Source organism: Pavona decussata, unplaced genomic scaffold (assembly GCF_977016875.1).
Source record: "Pavona decussata unplaced genomic scaffold, jaPavDecu1.1 SCAFFOLD_201, whole genome shotgun sequence".
Lineage (NCBI taxonomy): Eukaryota > Metazoa > Cnidaria > Anthozoa > Scleractinia > Agariciidae > Pavona > Pavona decussata.
In genome coordinates this window covers 524,403-545,871 of record NW_028145609.1, presented here as the reverse complement: position 1 = coordinate 545,871, position 21,469 = coordinate 524,403, and the positions used below count along the sequence as shown (strand labels likewise).

Sequence of the window (21,469 nt, the reverse complement as noted above, 5' to 3'; positions counted from 1 at the left end):
CAAACAACAATCTCTCCAGTCGGCTAGTTATAGTTCACTTTTCAGAATACTCGATGTTTGCTCTGCGTCAAAGCAAAAATTAATTACTTCAAGGTCTCAAAAACGTCACTTCAGCCGTTTCCCAGGATTCTAAAATCTGTTAGGTGTGGTTCAAACTCTGGAGGAAGATAGATCGCGAGAAGGATGGGTAGAAAATAAACTCAAGAAGCAAAGAGGAATCTAAAAACGGATTAAAAGTGGACCATCGAGTGTCACGAAGACTGCCGGCATCGCTGCACGCTCTTGGTGATCCTTACCGACAATTAAAACAAACACTATTTTAACTGCATCTAATATGCTAGTATGGCGGTAAAAGTCTTTCCATTTGGCTTAAAGTTACCGTGTACGTTCAGAGAGAAAATTTTTGGATTTTTATTTTTCTAGATAAATTTAAACTTTCCAGTAAGTTCTTACAAACAAAAAAAGAATTTTAGAAAAAAGAGTGAGTATTTGCCGAGAAATTGGGATGTAAGCGATTTCCACCGGAAGGTAAATTTTACTCTGATTGACAGCATATTACTGCAGGTGTAACCACCCGTTGTGATAATCGCGCGAACGGTCTTTCTATAGTCTTAAACCCCTCACGTTACCGCACTTCGAATATCCTGTATTTAGTGAAAGAACTTGCATTTGTTTGAGTACGAAACTGAGATAAAAGAAGACAATAGCTTTAAGCGACACTTTAAAGTAGGTAAAGGTCTTAAAATATTCCAGCCAAGCGAATATTTGGAGATGCGCTTCATGCAATTCGCGAGTCCGTGAATCGCGCTTCACGAGCTGCCTTTTTTTATTATTATTATTGTTATTTGCGGCTGAACGTTATCAGATCACTAAATCGTGTGTTCGGGCACGTAAAACTTACAAGTCTCGGCAAGCGGAAACAGAACGAAAAACAATTGAAAAATAACGCTAAGAATCAAGAGGCATAATTATTCCTATGTCTTGATCTTTTCTCACGTCGGCCGTCTCTATAAGATAACTAGTAAAGAGAAAGTCGCCGCTTTTCCTTGTAGTGTTTTCACAAAGACTTACCGTATTAGTGTAATTTCAAAGCGTTAAATGGAGTAAAACGTTTTCTTCCAAGCGACAAACGGATACTTGTTTCCTGTTTGCAGCATTAACCGTTGGAACGTTTATTTAAGAGCGATTTTCAGCCGAACTTTCGATAAGCAATCTCGAAACTGCGCTATTCTCAACAATATTTCGCTCGAATAGATGTATTCGCTGGCTTTTCGAAGAGTAACAAGAATTTTCGTTTTGACTGAGATCAATACATGCGGTTACGGTGGTTCCCCGATATTTCCGTAGCGCTTTGTGCTAATAATTTTGCCCGCCTCTGCCGCTTCTGCTTCGGCCCAAGAGCTTTGCTTCATGAGGACGGCTTCAGTCCTCGTTTTGTTTTTCTCATAACGATTACGGATTACAAAATCGACGTACAACAAACACCGCAGATATCCAACAAAATGGTGAAGGAGTTGATTACCCTGGAACGCGAGTACGTGTAAAACTACAAGAAAATTTTCACGGGAGGTGACCGGAAGAAAAAGTAGCTTGCAAAATGATTGGCTGATTTTCCATAAAGGCGTTAGGGGGCGGTACTTGTTTGTGTAGCGAATTTTTTTTTCAAGTCCTGTTTTCTCGAACTTTAATTTTCGCTTGGAGCGGACACTTTTAAGAGTTACAACGATTTGGCCGATTTCAGTGAAATTTGGCCAGATTCTAGAAAAATATATAATCAACAAAAGACGCGTCGGGGAATTCGATAATTCTGAAAATTCTTTCCTTGAGAGGCATTCATGTGCGTTCACTCCGCATGGTTTTAAAAATGTTCTGTAACTTTTGAACACAATCAAATTAAGGAAAACCTTGACACGCGTGTTTTAAGCTTTTGGGATTCTGACCTGAAAAAAAAAAACTTCCAAAATATAAAAATCGCATTGAGTTGGAACTCTTGAACGACGATCTGGACGTTCAAGTTTCGACTTCACGGAAAACCTGGAAATTTATTTTCTTGGAAAAGTAATGAAATATTTGAATACCCAGTTCTATAAGCTTTAATTTGATATAGGATTTTGGGTATCTGTGATGTAACTGAGAGGCGCTATATCCGTTTAACTGAAGCCACCCCTGAAAGGTACACGGTAATCTTAAGCGGAAAACCCTAATATTTCAACTGTCAACTTGAAATGACGGTCTAAGTGAAGTTATCCAGGTGGACACGATTGACTTAAAAGATAACCTGTCACAGAAACACAGCAGTTATCAATTAACTTAATGTAAATTCAGAAAAACATCGAGAGAGATGACGAAAAACCTTTAGCTAATTTCTTTTTTTAAGAAGTACTCTGGCTGTGTTTGGAACTTCAGTGCTGTCTAACAAGGCAACCAAGACAAAGCAGATGTTCTTACGCCTAGCCGTTTACGCAATGCAGGTTAGCTTAAATCTTTAACGTGTTATGATAATATTTTTTCAAAGAAATTTCTCAGAGAAAACCTATGTCTCTGCTGTATGAACTATTTCACCTTTTTAATCTAGAATTTGAGTCTGTTTAATATAAATTTAATGTCTGCATTATCTTTTCTCTTCGTGAAATTAGTCTTTTTTTTTATAGCTACGTCGCTTCTTGTAAATGTTAGACCTCGACAACTTAAGCAGTGGCAAAACGAAAGCCTGAAAAAAACAAAAAACAAAAAAACAAAAACAGGCTTGAACGGGATTCGAACCCAAGACCTCTGCGATACCGGCGCAGTGCTTTACCAGAGCTATCAAACCGACTTAGGGCTGATCATATTGGCTTTGTTATTTTCCCATGCAGGGTGAATAAATTAATATGAACATATGAAACATATGTTTGAACTGCGGGTAAAAGAATAAATAAAAGAACGTTTCTTGCTGTTATTAACGTAACTAAAGGAGTTGCGAAAATAAAACCTGAGGAAATTTTTTTTCGAAGGCTTTGTTTTCGAAACAGCCGTCGCAAGTTATTAAGTTATGCTGTTTCTTCTATTTCATGATTGCTTTCTATTGGGCAACATAAATTGTGAGCAAAAAACGCACGCATTAAAAGGCAAAGAATCGACAGCAAGATTTGCGGCTAGTTAAAAAAAATGTACATGGCAGCTTTCGTTTTCCTGATATCAAAAATAACTCATGAGTAACATCATGAAATCTTAATCAGTAGACATTCCGCGGTAGAAGGAATTTTCGCGATATAAAGACATTGCTGTATAACTTCGTTGGAAGTAATAAATAGTCATAAATAGTCAAGAATAATATTAATAATAAGAGAAAGAAATTTAAATACATAATAGTAAAAAATATAACAAAAAATAAACAAAGCGAGCATAAATCATTTGTGTCAAAGTTTATACTTTGGTGTTGAACGCATTCTCGTCTAATTTTTATTCATTTACTTGTTTGATTCCGTCCTTCTCGTTAAAATAAACTGTTTGAATTATTTATCAGCTACCGTCTGATATCTTGTTGGGCACGTTTCTTGTTAGAAGCAAACCTGTTCTTCGAGTGAAGTTTTAAGTGTTATTGTGTTAGGCGGAGAAAAAACAGCATTGTGAGGAAAAAATGGAAGTAACGGCACCAACCTTCCTTAGCTTTTTATTAAATGAACAAGCTGAAAAAATAATCCAAAAAAAAAAATGAAGAAGCTGGAACTGGCTATCAAATTGCGTGATTACTCGACGAAGATGAATTCAACTTCTGGAAACCCTTATCTACCGATTGCCTTCAACGGGGGAAAGTTGTTAGAACGAGGATGAGAGACACATCCTTAAATGAAGCTGAAATTCAGTCTAAAAGTACACTCTGAAAAGTTAAAATATAAGGACGTGTTCATTCTCTATAAATAGAAATCATTTTTTCCGTATATTCTGCTGTTTCATTGCTATTTTTGTCTTTTAAAATATCATTTTAATTAAAATTCGAAAACGCATAATCGTCGAGTGCAGAACCTTTGCAATTAGAAGTCACGGGAGAGCTTATTTCCATACGTTAAGATAATGATAACCTGTCATATTATAATGATGCGTCATGCATCGCTAAGAATACAAGAATGATTGCTTTATCAGGCGAACTATTGGCAGTCGCTATTAGAGACCTAATTAGAAAAGAAACAATCAAAACGAAAACAGGCCATTTGTCCGTCTGATCATACATGCATACGACAATTAACCTGGAAGAACATTGCTGGCATACTTAAATATTCCATTTCTGTCCTTTAATACCGGCTGGCGTGCACCGTGTTTACCAGTGATAAGAAAGCTACGGACAACGAGGGAACTATTTTAGCGCCCTAAATATCATGGCTTAGCATGAAATTTCACTTGAAGGTATGTTGAAGAGTATCAAATTGTGATAGTTTTTATTTTGGATAGGTCGTTTTTGAGAAGCAAACTGGGTTGACAGTAGCTTGAAAATAGAGACTTGGTGAAAAACGTTAATTAATACACCATTTTCGATCGCTTTATCAGTTGTAAAATAAACCGATGATAGCGATAACTTTTTAGCACACATTATTGTGGACGTACCCTACTAAACAGTAGTCGGTTGAAGTATGTTAGCAAGTTACAAGAAAAGTTTTAAAAGCTGAGAAAAATGCTTGGCAGAAAACGTCTGCCGTTTATCCAGCTGTATTCAACGTGAATTATGGACATTATTAGCTTGGTAGGTTTTACTCCTTTCGATGACGCTGATGAATAGATAAGAATTGACCGTTATCCTTTAAATTACGTGATGCTTTCTAAGCTAAGCAAATGCAATGTCCTTGCGTCGTTCTGTACGCTTGAGTTCAAGAATATCATGCAGCCGGCAAAGACTTAACGAAATTTGCTTCTTTTAGAGTAAAAAATGGGTGAATTGTAGTTACAATATTTCTTTAATTTGTTTTTATTTTTACTCCCCGTGTACATGTATTTTCCGCCAAAAGTTGTTCACAGGGACTAAGGAGATCTCCTCTGATCAGAAACAATGATAAAGAGGAGCCAATCGTATTGAATTCATAAAATTTGAAGGGGGCGAAATACCACATAAAAATCATATCATGCAGCTGGATGGGCCCGTGATTGTTCGCTTTGCTGTATTTAGCTTTTTAACGGCCAGAAAAGAAAGAACTCGTTAAAACTGTTGTAATTTCTTTTATTCACTGTTGAATTGTTTTGGGATGGCTATTCGCCCAGGTTTCAAGGTGTATAGTATTTTAAAATGTTCCCAAATGTAAACGATTCTAAATTTCTTTTCGGTTAGGAGTTATTTATTTAATTGCATCTATAGCTGGAGGGGAAGACGCCTATTACACTGATCAAACAGTCAGCCGATGTAATAAGCAACGCAAAACAAATTATGGTTTTAACTTAACCTCGATCGTTTTGCAGTTTTCAAAAAAAAAAAAAAACTTTTACTAAACCAGTCTTCGTACCTATGATGCTGTAAGTGAGATCGCTCAGGTTTGTTTATGAGGAAGCAGTCATGTTGTATTACCAGATGGTAAAAACATATCGATAATGCGAAATTAACCTTAAGGAAGAAGCAGACAGCTTTGGCTCACCAATTATCACAGAGCCACCTACTGAAGGAAAATATTCACTTTCATTTTCTGGCAGATTGTGAGGACTGTAGGCCAATTTGAAAAATGCGTTTTTCTATCCTAAAACACATTTCAAGTCAGTCATTTTTGTCAGGAAACAAATTAAAGATCACATTTTTCGTCCGCTTTAAATTCGAACCTTCTTCATCTCGTCCGCAAGTACATTGAATCCTGTTTTGCCGTCTTCAACAAATTCCCAATCGTATGATTAGTTCTTATTATCCTAGGCCTCTTTCATCAGTATGCTGCATACAACAAAGTCCTCCCGTTCACTGAAACTGTAGTGAACATTTCGCATTTACTACGAGTACACATGCTCGAAAGTCGACCGATACCATTTTTCAAATCTAACTTGAATGGGATGACATTTGGCATTATATCTACCTATCATAGTTGAGGCATCATTTTCTTAACTGAACGGTTAAGGTAAAGGTGTCGAGATCAGTTGAACTCTGGTAAGCTAAGAGCTCTTTGAAGTACCTCTCCCCTGTGCTCCCCTGAATAATGCGCATTAAAACAATGGCTTTTGAAAATATAGTTAAGTTTAGCCAGAACTACAGGAAGTTTTTCTTACTAGAGGTCCATGATTATGTACAGCCGGGAAGGAGTACGCAAGATGTACATTATTTGCTTCATTGTAGTAAATGAGAATATTCATGCATCCCCAACAGAAATTTACATAACTTACCTAAAACCTAACATTTAGGTTGGAATTTTAAAAATTATATATTTCATTTGTTATTTTATTTTTATTATTGTTATCCTTCTTGTGTTTCTAGGTTCATTTTCATTGACACAATGGTCAAGATGCATTCACTTGTTATACTTCTTCTGTGCGTATCAATGGCTGAAGCTGGTAAATAATTATTGTGTGATAAAATGAGCCAGAACTCTTGAATCCCTTTTGTAGATTAAGCTTAAGACTTGGTTGAGAAAAATTTTGCTGTTTTCTATATGTGCATGTATTTTTGGTTATTGCATTGACTATCTTAAATTGTCAACCCGTTTATGGGCTTATTGTTTGGTCAAAAACGTTTCTGCAGCTTGAGTTTCATTTTTTTCATAACAGATATAAAAAAAAAAATTGACACAGAGATATTATCGATTCTTCGTCTATTTCGTAGCCTTAGTTTGCCCAGATGCTTGGAAAGAGTTTAATAACTCTTGCTACAAGGTGGAGAATAATTACGTACACTCAAGCAGATTTGACTGGCTGAAAGCTTTAAGAGTGTGTCTTGGGTTAGGAGCAAATCTCGTCAGCATAGCGAATGAAAAGGAAATGGAATTTGTGAAGGACCTGTCTTCACAGCATAACGCCTGGATTGGCTTGGTTTACTGGTCTCAGGGAGGATATCTATGGAGTGATGGTTCACCTTTCAATAGTTCAGTTTTCGCTGACTGGATCGACGGCAATTCAAGTTACAGAAAAATCCATTGCGCTGAACTGTCAAGAAATGGTTGGAATTTTACTAAATGCAGTTGCAAGGAAAACGAGCATTTCATCTGTGAAAGACCTAAAGGTATACTGCTCTAAAGAAAGCATTAGAAAAAGATAGGCAGTTTAAACGTGATAACCTGATCAAAACTTATTTCATAAAACAAAGCAAACACCTGCAGGACATAAATTTTTGCAGAAGATACATACATACAATGCATGTAGGGGGAGCAACCTTTCGTTTTCTTGAAGGCGAGATGCGGTTTTAAACCTAAAATATAATTAGCCATTAAACAGTTTCAAAGTTCAGTATCAAATGGAAAGGCTATTTTCTGGTTCGTTCTAAATTAAAGTTACGATATCATTGGTAGATCCAAAAACTTAAGTGTTGGCGCAATGATGGCACAAGATGACAACAAAGTGGAAATAAAACGTTGGGGCAAAAATTACAGTAATCGTCGTCCATTTGTTTTAGGAAATTTCTGTTTGAACCAAACATTTTGGAAAGTAACCTTTAATATTGACTGAGGTGCCTCGGAAGTTAACTGCGTCCACTTTCCATTTAGGTCCAATAGCTTGTCCCGATAAATGGTTTCTAAATGGTTCGTCCTGCTACAAATCAAGTGAAGAAGTGAAAAAATGGGATGTAGCACGGGAGCAGTGCATTAAATCTAACAGCAGCATGGTGAAAATAGATGACGCAAACGAGAAGCGTTTTCTGGAGGTGTACATGGGTGTTACAGACATTAAGAAAACAACAACAGTAAGTGAGAATAGCTGACAGATATCAATTATAAGAAGCTTACAAGGAATTAGCAGTTCATACGTATTAAAATTGATAGGGAAACGACCGACAAAGACACCTAAGAAGGTAACAAAATATTCACCGATTTCAAACAACGTCATTTCTACATTTATTGCATCACTAAAGACCATTGGTGGACGGGAAATCATTCAGTTTTGGTATTTTGACAATCGCTCTTCTGTGTACAATTTGTTTGCCCATTTCGCCACCAGACTTGGCTTAGTTAATGGGCTTTTTAGTGAGGGGACGTTGATAAACTTTAAGATAAAGATATTTCGGGGAGAGTTAACGACCATAGAGTTGAGAATACCTCTTCGGCCCGACACAGGCTTATTTTAAGATGAGTTTTGAGAAGGGCCAAAAATACATTTACTCGAAAGAACATCAACTGTATTACTATTATAATAATTTCAGAGGCCATTCTGAAAAGGAATCAAATACAGTATAGTAAGCGATATCTTTAACGCTGCCGGCGTCGCGTCGGAGTTTATTTTATTCAGTACAAAAGGTTTCACTGTCACATAAGCTTAAAACTTTGGCAGAACACCACATAATTTGTCAAAAGAATCCTTGCTTCCAAGTTTCCAAAAGGAAAATAACAAAATTTAGCAAATAGCAAGGAAATAGTCACTTACAAGTGTTAAAATTAATTGTGCAATTGCTAAACTGAGAGCGTTTCGCTCGACGAAAAGAAATTTACATTCACTTTGCCTCCGGCCATGGAACTACAACTGGAATTATTTCCACCATCGTCTCCAAGTTTCTGTAAGGCTTCTGCATCTAGATGAGACGAATTAGAATTTGCCTCTTCGTTTGGTTTTTCAGCCATTTTGTAGCTCAAAACAATTTCCTTGTAGATCGCAGCACTTCCAGTTAAACAAGCAAGAAAACGGCACGAACAGTTGAATGGTTTTCAGTTCTGATTGGTTGGCTACTTTATTTCCTTCTTTGTTATTGGCTTAGAGCAGGTGGCTAAGTATATTTTAGCCCTCTAAATTCTCCATTTCAGAAAGTTAACGGCTACTGTTACTTACGTGTCACAAACATACATTAAGAGCAATGTTTTTAATTTCACTTTCAGAATCACTGAAGTGACTGCAATTGGACTAGAACATAACTAGCGATTATGGTGACAAATTTCTGTAGTAATTTAAAGCTATCCAAGAACATTACTTTGGGCGACCTGCACCGTTTGCAACGTCTCGCATTATTGGTTGAGAGAACAAAAGAAACTCACCGTGATAGCATTAAGAAGTTAATTTCACTGTTTGAGCTCAAATAAATTTTATTAAAAATGGTGTGCCTTTACCTAGGTAATGAACGAGTTGAAGATTGCTTTAAGGTTTGAAAACTTGAATTTAAGTTTGAATCAATGACAATATTATCCAGGTTCCTTAAATAATAAACTTTTTCTCTGTTAATAGCATGTGTGGATCGACGAAAAAAACAATGGTAACTGTATGAAAATGAAAACTGGTGATGGTCAGACGGATAAAGAGAGCTGCACAACACGAAGTTTTTATATATGTGAAAAGCAAGCTCCAGGTACTAGTTCGTAACATTACTAAATATCCTCGCAATTACACTTTAATAGAGGAAATGTTACCGGAATCTAGACTGAGTATTTGAATTAATGATGCCTTCACTTTCATAAAACCCATATAACGTGATCGGCCGCCATTTCACTGAGTAGACAAAACACTATGGTGTAATAGTAATTGAACTACTAATAGTAACAAAGGTTCTTTGCTAACTTTCAGCCTTGGTAACGCCATGCAAAACTGGCAAATTTCCAACACCTAAAATTCGGAGCTTCATACTTCCAGGATATAGATGTCCACCCAAGTCGATTTTGGTGGTGAAGAACGCCTCGTCCACAGAAACCGGGTTGCACACAATCTCATGTAAAAGAACTAGAGAGTGCCTCCTTGATTGAATTCAAATAGACGACTCTCAATCAACTCTCAGCCCGGAAACAAGGGATATTTTTTTTTCAGTAGATAGCAGCCTCAGGCCCAGGTAGAGGCATTATGTAAACAAATAGATGCGTCTTTGCCAAACAAAAGACATGAGAACGTGACGTCGTTTGGTTATTGATTAACCAGTTCTACCAAGCTAGGTTGTTCGAAAGTCGATTAACGCCTATCTCCGATTAACAGTTAACCGAGGTTTTCATCTTGCTTGTCAAAAACTATTTTTTTAAGCTGTCCAAGCTCATGGAAGTTAAAAATGAGGAACATAAATCTTTTTGACCAATCATTGATAATTTGTAGTTAAACTCGAATCAAACTTCACATTAACTCTGGATTACCTCAATCGGGAGTTGAACGACTGGGTCAAGGTTCAAAACCTCTTTCAACATCACGAAGTGCCCCTAGAAAAGCGTTTTGATTTTGTTCTTATTGCCAATAACTAAAACATAACCCTTATTTACATTTTGGTAACGTGTTTGTCCTTCCTTGACATGTGCTATTGAATTTAAAGAAATAACCGTACGTCTGCCTGTTCTTTTCAGATAACTACTGTTATCAACGGCCAAGCAATGTGTCTTCCAATGCGTCATCTTCTGACTGGTCAGTCAACTGTCCATTTCCAGAAAATATTTGTTTCAAACACAGTCACAAAACAGAGAATGGCACAGTCACAGTTCAAGGCTGTATGTCAGCTTACCAGTGCAGACGGAATGAAAACAATAATTTGAAATGTTGTGAGGGTAAACTGTGCAATAAAGGTAAGTTTAACAAAGTACACGATAGCACAAACAGGCAAGAATGATGTAGGTTCTCATAACCCAACGTGGCTTCCATTGAGTTCAGTTATCTTACAAATCTGGCAAATGAATTGCAGAACATATTGAAACGTGAGTGCAGCATTTTGCTTAAGTACCTGTAGTTCAAAACGTCTTTAAGGCCCACATTTACAAACCTATCAGAAGTTTGTTGATGAGGGTCGAGAAGTTATGGTTTTAGAAATGGCGTTATTGTTAACGCCAGGCGCGCTTTGAAAGCCCTTCATTTTCCCCTTGGAAATTTGATGTTCTTAAAACTAGCATATGCGCTCTCGAAGCTTCGCTTCTCGGGCTTATATTTGTTTTAAGAACATCAATTTCCGCGGGTAACTGTTTGGCAAATAGTCTCTCGAAAGAAGCACTCCAGCATTAAACTAGTAAGCACGTCCAGGTTTAAGGGCAATATCAAACAAGTGGTATTGTGTGGCAGAGGAAGTTTCCTTCCCATCTCATTGTGGATGTTTTTGTGTTTGCTTTCAAGAGCCTTGCTTCTCTAAAAAGTCCTTCACTGTACCTGAGAAACTACTTTATTTTGTAATGCAGTATGAACTGAATACACTATACCTGTTTGCTGATGTAAAGTGGTATCGAGAAGACATATTTTCATGTCATGTCACCATTACCTCAGTCAGTGACTTTTTTTTCAGATTTGTTTTTTTTTTTGTTTTGTTTTGTTTTGTTTTTGTTTTCTCAGTTAGTATTCCACTTCTTAATGAATACCTTTTTTCTTTAGAAATCTCCTGTTATCAGTGTTCAAGCAACATATCGTTTGATGACTGCATTGAAAAACAAACAACAGTTAACTGCCCAATACCCGTGCACCAATGTGCCAAAATGGAACATAAAAAAATAACCCGTGGAACTCCGTCAACTTATTACAAAGGATGCACTACAAGTGACAAGTGCAAGCAAACCAATGAAAGGACTGTAGACTGCTGTAGTGATGACCTATGCAATACAGGTAACAAACATTTCCTTTTCCTTATATTACGGTAAACATCCCTAAATCCTAAGGATGTTTAATATATTTTAATGCCTAAAATGCAAAAGCAATTAAAAACGAAGTTTTCTTGTTTTGGCCTTGTATCTTAATTTTTATTTATTATTATTATTATTATTATTTTTATTTTAACCAATATTTGGACATTTGCTCTGAGAGCAAAAAGGTGCTCATCAAGAAAACTAGCGCCGTTTACGAATTTTTATTTAGAGTTTGCTCAAATTTTTTGAATAAACGAAGATTATCACCTGTCCGATTTCAGGGTTTTCCATCTTAAACCCCGTATTCGGCTTTGTTTATTCCATTCCGTTTTTTTTTTTTCTTTTCTTTTCTTTCTTTTTTTAACCATGAGAATTTGGCTCAAATAATTGACAGTCAAAATAATTAGTCCACAGGCTGACACTAGCTGGAAACTTGCTGCAGCACGATGACCCTGTCACAAATTATGTAAGCTATTGTTATGGGAACCAATGATCAGACGACGAAATCTCACGTTCAGGACAGCGGCTTTCATCCGTGGACAAGTGACTGGCGTTTTACTCGATGTCGATCGGTATATTTTGCTGAAAACGACCCTCTTCATATGGATACATTGTTTACATAATCACTTTACCTTTTTCTATTTCCAAATGGTGTCCCTAAAAGCGCATTTTGACTACAAACTGTTTACCTTTATCTTGATTTCCTTATTCATTTAGATTCAGGACTCAGATGTTACGAATGTGACAATCCCAAGACCTCTGCAGAATGCTCAGACCGTCGGTGTATTTTCAACGATGGCCAATGCTATTATGGGTGGAAACAACAAAGTTCAAACGCTGAAAAACTTTTCAAATATGGATGCACAAAACAAAATCTCTGCAATAGGACTGACACGGACGGTTATTTGAGGCACTGCTGTGATGGGAAGTTGTGTAATAAAGGTTCGTCAGAGTAATATTACAATTTTATCTTCCCTAATAATATTCTATTATTTTTAAGGCCCAGTTTGGACATCGACCTTTATTTCACGGGCGTTGAATAAGTAGATGAAGCGTTCGAAATCGAATGAATCAGGAACCTTTTTTAAAGTAGCAATTTCACTTGTTATTAATGCATCTTTCAAAAGACAGAAAACCGATATTTGTATGAATTCAAATATTGAAATAATTGTCGAGTTTTGTTAACAGTTACCAGCTGAGAGTGCTCAGATTAAAAATGTAATTAACTTTGACTGCGGATGGCTAATACGCGGATGGATTGAAACTTGAAAAATAGGGGCAAATGAAATTCCAACCTATCATCGGTGACTTTTGAATGATTTTCCTAACATTAACGGTGTGGTCACTTTCTGTTAATAACCCATCATTTTTATTCCATTCCGGGAACAGCACAGAGCAACAATGACGTCCCTCCACAAACAGACTTGCCTTTCATGAATACAGTCGCCTACATATCGATTGGTGTTGCCTCCACAGTTCTGCTGTCGGCTTCTGTTGTTGTTGGCATCTGGTGCTACAGGAAATCTCATCCCAAGAATATTGAAAGGTTTAAATTGTTTGTCCTGCGTAATCTCTGTTTTGCACGAAACTTGATTAATTGCACTAAATGGAGCATTACACACAGACGATGCAAGGGATAGACCTGAAATAGCTAATGGAACAGCCAGCCGGTTATTCTATGGAACGAGGATTTGCATTATCAGCATCCAATAGGCAGAAAAACTCTCGTATCCGGTATCGGAGTGTTCAAGGGTTTGAAAGAAGTAACCAAATACAGCACAGAAAAATACGTTTATAGTCATCGCATTGTTTGCTTGACCTTGTTCGAATCAATCAATTATTTGCTGCTTTTTTTCTTCAGATTACCTAGTTCCCTGGGTGAAATCGTTCCCCTTGACAAGTGGGAGATTCTTGCTGAGCAAATTGAGTACGACGAAGAGCTCGGGAGAGGGGCGTTCGGCGTGGTTTACAAAGCAACTCTCAAAAGAAGAGTAGGAATTGAGTTGTTTCAAAATGGAAAGCAGAAGGCTGAGGACCCGAAGAAAGCATGCCGGGTAGTTGCTGTCAAAGTTTTGAAAGGTAATTTGAAATTAATATTGAAAACAAATAAAGAACAACAACAACGGAGAAAAATAAAAGAAAGACAGTTTCAGATAACGCCCTGACATCGCCGCATATGAGTGTGAAGATTTAAACGAATTTCTTGGAAAGGGAACAAGTGATTATATACGAAAAGTTCTATTTAAAAAGGGGATTTAATGGTAATTCATTTGTATGGATCAGATCGGTGTGTGAGAGTTTGGTTAGGTTCGTCATTATCCTTTTGGTGTAGGAGCGATAAACTGTTTATTTGATACTTTGCCCATCTTCGCGATAACGGTTTGTGCAGGGTACCTTTGGGCAATCCCTCTCCTGGTTTAAGGGAAAAAACTGTACAGTTAGTGTCTTTAAGAAAACGCTTCGCCAAACTGGAATGGCCATTGACGTTCAGGTTAATTAATTAGCTTTCTCTATGTCAGTGTAATAAGTTTTAAAGTCGATTTTGATCGCATGCACATCGCTTGCAATCAACATGCAAAATTAAATTTATACTGCGCATTTTTATTGCCTTTCTTTTGTGCAAGCAGGGAAGGGGGAAGGTAATAAGAGAATATGATCCCGCCTTGGACAGGGATACGTCAAGTTGTGATATTTACTTGTATTTAGATGATGCAACTGAAGCGCAGAAGGAAGAGTTCAAGGCTGAGATTGACCAGATGAAGCTGTTGGGCTTTCACCAGAATATTGTGTCCCTTGTTGGCTGCTGTACTCATCAGGAACATATGTTCCTGGTGATAGAGTACGTTCCTTTTGGTGACATGTTGCAGTGGTTGCGTCGTCGGAGAAGAATGGTAGGAAATATCGAAAATTAGTGACAGTTTTCCTTGACTTTTTTTTAAATTTATTTTAATTGTTTATTTTTTTCTGGGAGGGGGGGGGGGGGTGTTCTCAAGACCATCTTGAAATTGGAGATCAGTTGTCTAACAATTTGGTTCTTTTCGCGGCTTCCACACTTGATTGGACATATCATGTAAATTCGTTTTTATTTTTCCTAACAGATAGAAAGTTCTGTAAACATATGTAAATCAAATGAGATATTTATTTATTTATCAATTGATTAATTGATTGATTGATCGATTGATTGATTGATTGATTGATTGATTGCTCGATTGATCGATTGATTGATTGATTGCTTGATTGTTTGATTGATTGATTGATTGATTGATTGATTGATTGCTCGATTGATCGATTGATTGATTGATTGATTGATTGATTGTTTGATTAATTGATTGATTGATTGATTGATTGATTGATTGATTGATTGATTGATTGATTGATTTCTCTCATTTAATTTAGTATGCCATTTGCTTTGATTATTGTGTTTAGATTACGGCTCAACCTTTTCTCAAAACACTTGACATTGATGAATCCCACATGATATCTCGTTACAACACAATTGTTTTAACTGACTTACATGTAACTTTGCTAATCATAATCGCTTTCTAGATCAATGAACAGAACCATGAGAATTATGATGACAAAGATGTTTTGGAAAAAGGAGAAGTAAGTATACCTTTTCTTTTAAACTTGCACCTTTAACTTTATTTCGATTTAGTGTCTTAAGTTTTTCGCGGCGTGTAACTGAATGACTGACCTTTGCTTACACTTCACCCTCCCCCGCTGGCCAGGAGGAATCGTCACTTGGTTGATGTAAAGTTTCACTCCTACTTTTATTTGTTTCTTATTGTATTATTCTTTCACTTAATTATTTTGCACAGGGAAGCCAAGCTCCCCCTAAGCAGGCTGAGAAAGATCAGATTCCAGCGAAGGCGGAATTGACTCCAGTGCGAGAAAGTAGTGACGTTATTGTCGACATCCCTTTGTCATCAGAAAATCTCTCCGAGGTACGAATATATTGTACATTGAAATTTACCTGAATGTAGATTTTGATTCAATATACAGTAAAGGCGAAAAAAATAGTGTTAGATTGTAAGAAAGTTACTTTTGTTTTATACAGGAAAGCAAAGCTTCCCCAAAACAGGCTGAGGAAGATCAAATTCCAGAGAAGGTGGAATTGACTCCAATGCAAGATGAAAGTGACGCTATTGTCGGCATCCCTTTGCCTTCAGAAAATCTCCCCGAGGTACTCGTTGGACTTATATTGATCATATTGGGTCACAGCATTTATTTATTTTTTTATTTATTTATTTATTTATTTATTTTGGAAAACATAATTTGGATCGTATGTGGACTATCTTAGTCTATAAACAAGCATCTTTGAGCACCATGTGCTATTGTCTTGTCGCTTAAATATCTTAATTACCACGATGGTTGACACAGTCTTTTTTTGTTTGCAAATTTCAGAATGGTGAATGTGCACATCTCCCTAAAAAAGAGTTGCCTTCAATTCCATCAGGATCTCAGGAAAGTATCCCTTCTGTGAATACGTTGCTTTCAGCTCTTGAGGAGGTTCCTGATGAAGATACAGGCCTTTTTACCACGCAACAGCTGTTTTCCTTTGCCTGGCAAATCGCAAGGGGAATGGTAATTATTCCCTTCCTTTGCCAAAGGGAATCTATGTGATCTATAGTCCAGAGCCAGAAACTCTTTGAGTTTATTGCACAAGACCAAATGTTTCTTAGGAAAAAACAAGTCACTGAAACTGACATTTTGACTTTTCGGCCAAAGAGTGATATTAAATGACAATAGGAATAAACAAACAAGTCTTATATTCTGTGAACTCAAGCTGGTTCCTAATTAATTAATAAAATAAATAAGGAGGCTTCTTGGTGGGAGGGTAGTGTCTTCCCAGGAGGCTTAAATGCCGGATGCACTTTGTTGCCTGATAGTGTCTAAACGCGTATGAACACCATCGCATAACGTAATCAAATTTAACCGATCACAGTAGCTATTCAATAAGTATGGAGGTGCGACATTTACGTATACTAAACATTAACCACTACTTCGAAGGCATATACAAGCGTAATATGCAATATATTGGGCTGTGGGCATTACTGTGGACACACCTGCGAACTTCGCAGAACAGTCCAACGTGAACTAATTCCATGCATCTTTTTTCGTGCGAAATAAAAGTTACTAAAACTTTCCATAGTTTCCCTCAAAAAGCGTACTGGATGTTGACGGAAAGAACGACTTGGATGTTGCTGTCCAGGACCGCTTTTTGAGAACAACGCTGATTTGTCCGTCTGTTTGAACAGGAAAACACTCTTCCATTTTGAAGTTTCCAAAATCATTTGCAAACTATATGTCACTTGAGAAATATATCTTTGACTATTATTAGACAAGTTAAAACATTTAACAGGTAGGATTACATATAATTTGGTTTTGCAGTCATTTAGGCTGTAAAATTAATGTCCATATTTTTCTTGATTTTGCCAGAATCACCTTGCCGAAAAAGGTTTCGTTCATCGTGACCTTGCAGCTCGCAATGTCCTTGTTGGCTGTGATAACAAAGTGAAAGTTTCAGATTTTGGGCTGATGCGCCAAATTTATGAGGATGTCTACAGTTCTGAAAACACAAAGAAGCTGCCAGTGAAATGGATGGCACCAGAGGCACTGTATGAAGGCACTTTCACTATTAAGAGCGATGTGTAAGTGGACTTTCCAATGAAGTCATTTCAAATTTACCTTGTTATCACCTATGCATTATGGTTCTCTTGCAAATTTACTGTTCACCAATCGGAAATTGCACCCTGAGCAGTTTTAAATGAGCTCCTAGTTATTTGCATTTCCCTGGCATCTACCAATCAGAGAAAACAGGATTTCATCGTACCTTTAAGGTCGGATCATTCGTCGAATAACAAATTGAACAATAATGGATTGGTATTGAAAGTATTGAGGGCAGGTGCTCTTTGTGGAAGTTGAGACTTACAACGGAGTAGCCTTCGACCCTGGAAGCTTTAACTTCTTTAGCATTTGAGCTGATAGAAATCTTCACCCTCTTTCATAAATGGTAACGGCTTCCCCACTTAAGGTGGCTTGCAATTTCAGGACTTTCACGCACTTACACTTTGATGAATCAATACTAATGTTTTTTATCGATTGATAGCATAATAATAGTGTCAAACAAATCCCTGATAATTAGCAAACAAGGCATGATAATTTTCTTGACATAACAGATTACCATAGCGACAATATAACTTCTGCTTCCTTTATCTTCATAGGTGGGCCTTTGGTGTTCTTCTGTGGGAAATGGCCACCTTGGGTACGTAAGCCAATCATGTTTTGTAAATATAAGATCACATTCCGGCGGGGGCGAGTTTCAAGAAGCCCTCTTAAGTTGAGATATATCTTAAGTGTTGTTTTTAACAATAGGCTACAGGCGGAGTGTCAGTTCAATAATAGGCTTTACTTTGAAAACATCTTAACTAAGCAGGGCGAATCTAGCCACAGGTTATCAGAAATAACCTTCCTTAAAGGTATTTGTTTCTTCTTAAAGCTTTTAATTAACCCTGCGCGTTTGCACGTACACAGGAAGAGGGCGGAGACGAGGAGGGAGGAGGGAATACCAACCCCTTTCAACCTGTCTGGGGATATCTGAAGTTACCTGTGACCTCACTGGATTATTGCGGTTCTCGGTGCATATTTGGATGGCTTTTGCTTTTGTCAGAGTTGTCAATGTTCATCCATAAATGTTCTTACAATGGGAGTGATGTCAGTTGTGTCCCTGTAACAAATAAATGATGGGAGATTTTAGCAAGGGCTCAATGAACCTACAAATGCTAATTTGGGGGAAAAGGGTCTGAGAAAACGGCCAGAGGGCGGAAGATATACATTCTAAGCAGTGACTTCCAAACAAAATAACTGTTCCCCTCCCACTGGCGGTCGCAGAACTTGTAGCCAACTCTAATAATCCGATGACTTACATAATTTCTCGTGCAATTTAGGAGGTGCACCATACCCCCTGTTGACCAATACAGAGCTGTATCAAATACTGAGCACTGGTTATCGAATGCAAAGGCCTGAAATGTGCTGTGATGAAGTGTAAGTAAATCTTAACCTCGGTCAATCTAGAATCAAAATTTAACTCTCCAAGCCATGAGATGCCATGGCAAGGGGGAGACATACTGCATGCATTGCACATTTGCTCTATAATTCCACTTTCGTTTATTGCATCAGATTTCTGTTGATAAGGTTTTCTTGCACGTTGAGGGCAACATGTGTTCAATTAGTTCACATACTTTGCAGAAAAACTGCACCCTGGCCAGCTTTGCCTATACCGGGCTTGCATGTACAGATCTAGATAGGGTATAACTTCAAGCATGATATATGTATTTTTTCAGTCTGTGATACAGGTATACTCGGAAAAGAAAATGCGAGTTCTTCAAACAGTAGTCGAACCTATTACATTCCGATTAATAGTTCGGTTTTTTTTCCCACTGGGCTACAAAAGACACCTTGGAGCTAGGCGATTAAACTACGTTAAAGTGACAAAAATCTTGCATACACCGAGCATCGATATCAAATCCTAACTGAATGAAGGATGTCCAAGCATGCCTGCGTCACTCACTGAAGAAAAATACATCTTATCATTCGCATTGTTCACCAGGCTTAAATCATAACATCTTATTTCTTTCACAATTTAAATCACTATCGTAAAAACTTCATTATTTTTTTTTATCCACAACAGATATGAACTGATGACCGAATGTTGGAGGCAAAATCCATCTACTCGCCCCAGTTTCTTTCAGCTGATTGAAAAACTGGAAATGATAATGCAGAAGGATGTGCCTTACTTGGATGTCAGCAAGCACGATGAAACCAGTCCTTACTACAATGTGCCCCCTGCAGTTACTGCTGCTGAGGAGAGTACATTGTAACATGTAAAACTGCTACCTTAAATAACTCAGGAATGCCTTATAAATTAAACATGCAAATGGATATTGGAAAATCACGTAGACCGTACGTAATAGTAGTAATAATCATATAAAACATACTGGACAAGAATACATTCGTGGATTATGAATTCGCATTGTACTAGGAAAGACAAGCTTTTAGTATTATTAAGTTTAAGTATGGGTTATTGTCAGCCGCATTCGGAAGGTCGCTGTGCCCCTCACAAAAACATACTGAATAAATAAATTAATTAATTAATCAATAAATCAATAAATTTTTGTAAGATAATAATTTTATTTCTAGATACATTGTAGTTGTGAGTCCGGCAATTTTCCATACACACACTTCCAGTGCAGTCTGTCGAGAATGAGAAGCCTTTTGTAGTTAAAATGCTTTTTGGTTATATAATTATTATTTCATTTCTATACCCATGTATCTTCCAGAAACAGGAATCCTTTCTTCCCACCCTAGTGGTTTTATAGCGTTTTTTTTTTAACATGCACGTGTTGATTGGTAGTATTGCAGTAGTCATTTCACATTTATTGAACTTGATTTTGTAGATTTCAAAGGTTGCTCAAGTGAACCACGTCTTGCCTGATAGTTTTTGATATGCCACTTTTTGTTTTTGAAAGTGATGACTGTTTGAGTTTTAACTGAGTCTGTGAGACTGAAGTACTCTGGTTGACAAGCAACTTGTGCTAGGAGAACGTTAGCCCTTATAACTAATGTTATCTAGGTGATCATATATATATATAGATTGCCCAAAGATGTACATGTAAGTTAACTGTTAGTGGCCTGAGTATCGTTATAATCAGGAACCCGAGGCGCTACGAGTGTTTACGCCATATAACCTTTGTATTCTGCCAGCATTTGTCACGTAACTTGCTTCACTATATTTGCATAATAGCAAGATTACAGTGTTTTTCTGAGAAAAAGGTTTCCCATTTGAAAGTAGAATTGCGATAGTTTTAGTAGAATGGCTCATCTGAACTCCTTTTAAATTCTGGCGGATAATTCTGCGTCGTAGTGTTTTCGAGCTCTTCCATAGAGCTGAGATTGAGAGGAGTTTTCAGTATATAGCTCCTAGCCAAGGCAAGCATCTTTGGATTACGCTGTACAGTGGTAAACTCTTCGAGGAAGAGTTTGGTGGAGATAAAAACCCCTTGAAATTGCTTCGTGTATACGAAATAAGCACACAAGGCACACATAGAATCTAAAATAGAGTTCGGGTGAGCAATTTTTAATAACGAATCGTTCGTAAAGGAATTAAATATAAAAACTAATTTTACTATTAAAATTAATATAATTAAAATAAAACGAAAAATTAAGTTGAGATAGTAATCCTACAAGGAATGAAATAATCATCAATTTTACAACTTTATATTATATCTTAATCGAAAGGCAGTTCCTAAATAAAAGCGACTTAAAATTGCATTACATAAATGTGAATAATTTTCTGCTTCTTGCTGTCGGATAAAGCGTTCCATAGTGATGACGCACCAAAAACGAATGCCCATCACAAGGCGTATATTTGTTGGTTGCTCTAGATTATAGCCTAAACTCTGGTGCATTACCACTTTGCAGAACTGAGCTTGTTTGAAGTTTTCTAAATTATACAGTGCGAGGAAATGGGTCAATTTTCTAACCATATTGTACGTAAGTCCCAACTGTGGCTGTGTGGGAAACGCTTATCTTCAATTTTGTGAGGAAACCATGATTGTGCATATCTCTAGCCCACTACACTATATCGGGTTAATCTAGACAGGCTTCATAGACGTTTTTCTACTCTATCGGTTCCCTATCACACACATCTTCTGGTGGTAAAGGTAATAATGTTGGGTGGTACCCTCAGCCGAGGCCAGATTTTGATGATAAAGGGGCCAATGGGTCAAGGATGTCCTTCTGTCTGACCCCCTTATGGATAAAAA

At 37.2% G+C, this 21,469-nt stretch overlaps 1 protein-coding gene across 3 annotated transcripts; it reads left to right on the top strand.

Annotated features, from left to right (window-relative positions):
* Positions 1-2,298: 2,298 nt before the first annotated feature.
* Positions 2,299-20,984, top strand: LOC146461174 (uncharacterized). 3 transcript variants are annotated; one of them, XM_085087237.1, is made up of 19 exons: positions 2,299-2,471; positions 6,416-6,492; positions 6,761-7,156; positions 7,638-7,834; positions 9,301-9,421; positions 10,392-10,607; positions 11,398-11,625; positions 12,363-12,587; positions 13,035-13,200; positions 13,507-13,724; positions 14,352-14,536; positions 15,192-15,248; positions 15,464-15,589; positions 15,703-15,828; positions 16,050-16,229; positions 17,085-17,296; positions 17,870-17,910; positions 18,593-18,689; positions 19,336-20,984. In XM_085087237.1, exons 2-19 carry the CDS (start codon positions 6,435-6,437, stop codon positions 19,523-19,525), a joined length of 3,039 nt encoding a protein of 1,012 aa, XP_084943363.1. In that variant the 5' UTR covers positions 2,299-2,471; positions 6,416-6,434; the 3' UTR covers positions 19,526-20,984. The 3 variants fall into 3 exon arrangements, with proteins under 3 accessions (XP_084943363.1, XP_084943364.1, XP_084943362.1); XM_085087238.1 differs by lacking the exon at positions 2,299-2,471 and adding an exon at positions 4,212-4,383 and having other exon boundaries at positions 13,035-13,191; XM_085087236.1 differs by lacking the exon at positions 2,299-2,471 and adding an exon at positions 4,212-4,383.
* Positions 20,985-21,469: the final 485 nt, after the last annotated feature.

Coding starts and splice junctions, on each gene's coding strand:
- LOC146461174 (XM_085087237.1), top strand. CDS start 6,435: ATGGTCAAGATGCATTCACTTGTTATACTTCTTCTGTGCGTATCAATG. Junction 14,537..15,191: donor TGCGTCGTCGGAGAAGAATG/GTAGGAAATATC, acceptor ATCGCTTTCTAG/ATCAATGAACAGAACCATGA. Junction 15,590..15,702: donor CATCAGAAAATCTCTCCGAG/GTACGAATATAT, acceptor TGTTTTATACAG/GAAAGCAAAGCTTCCCCAAA.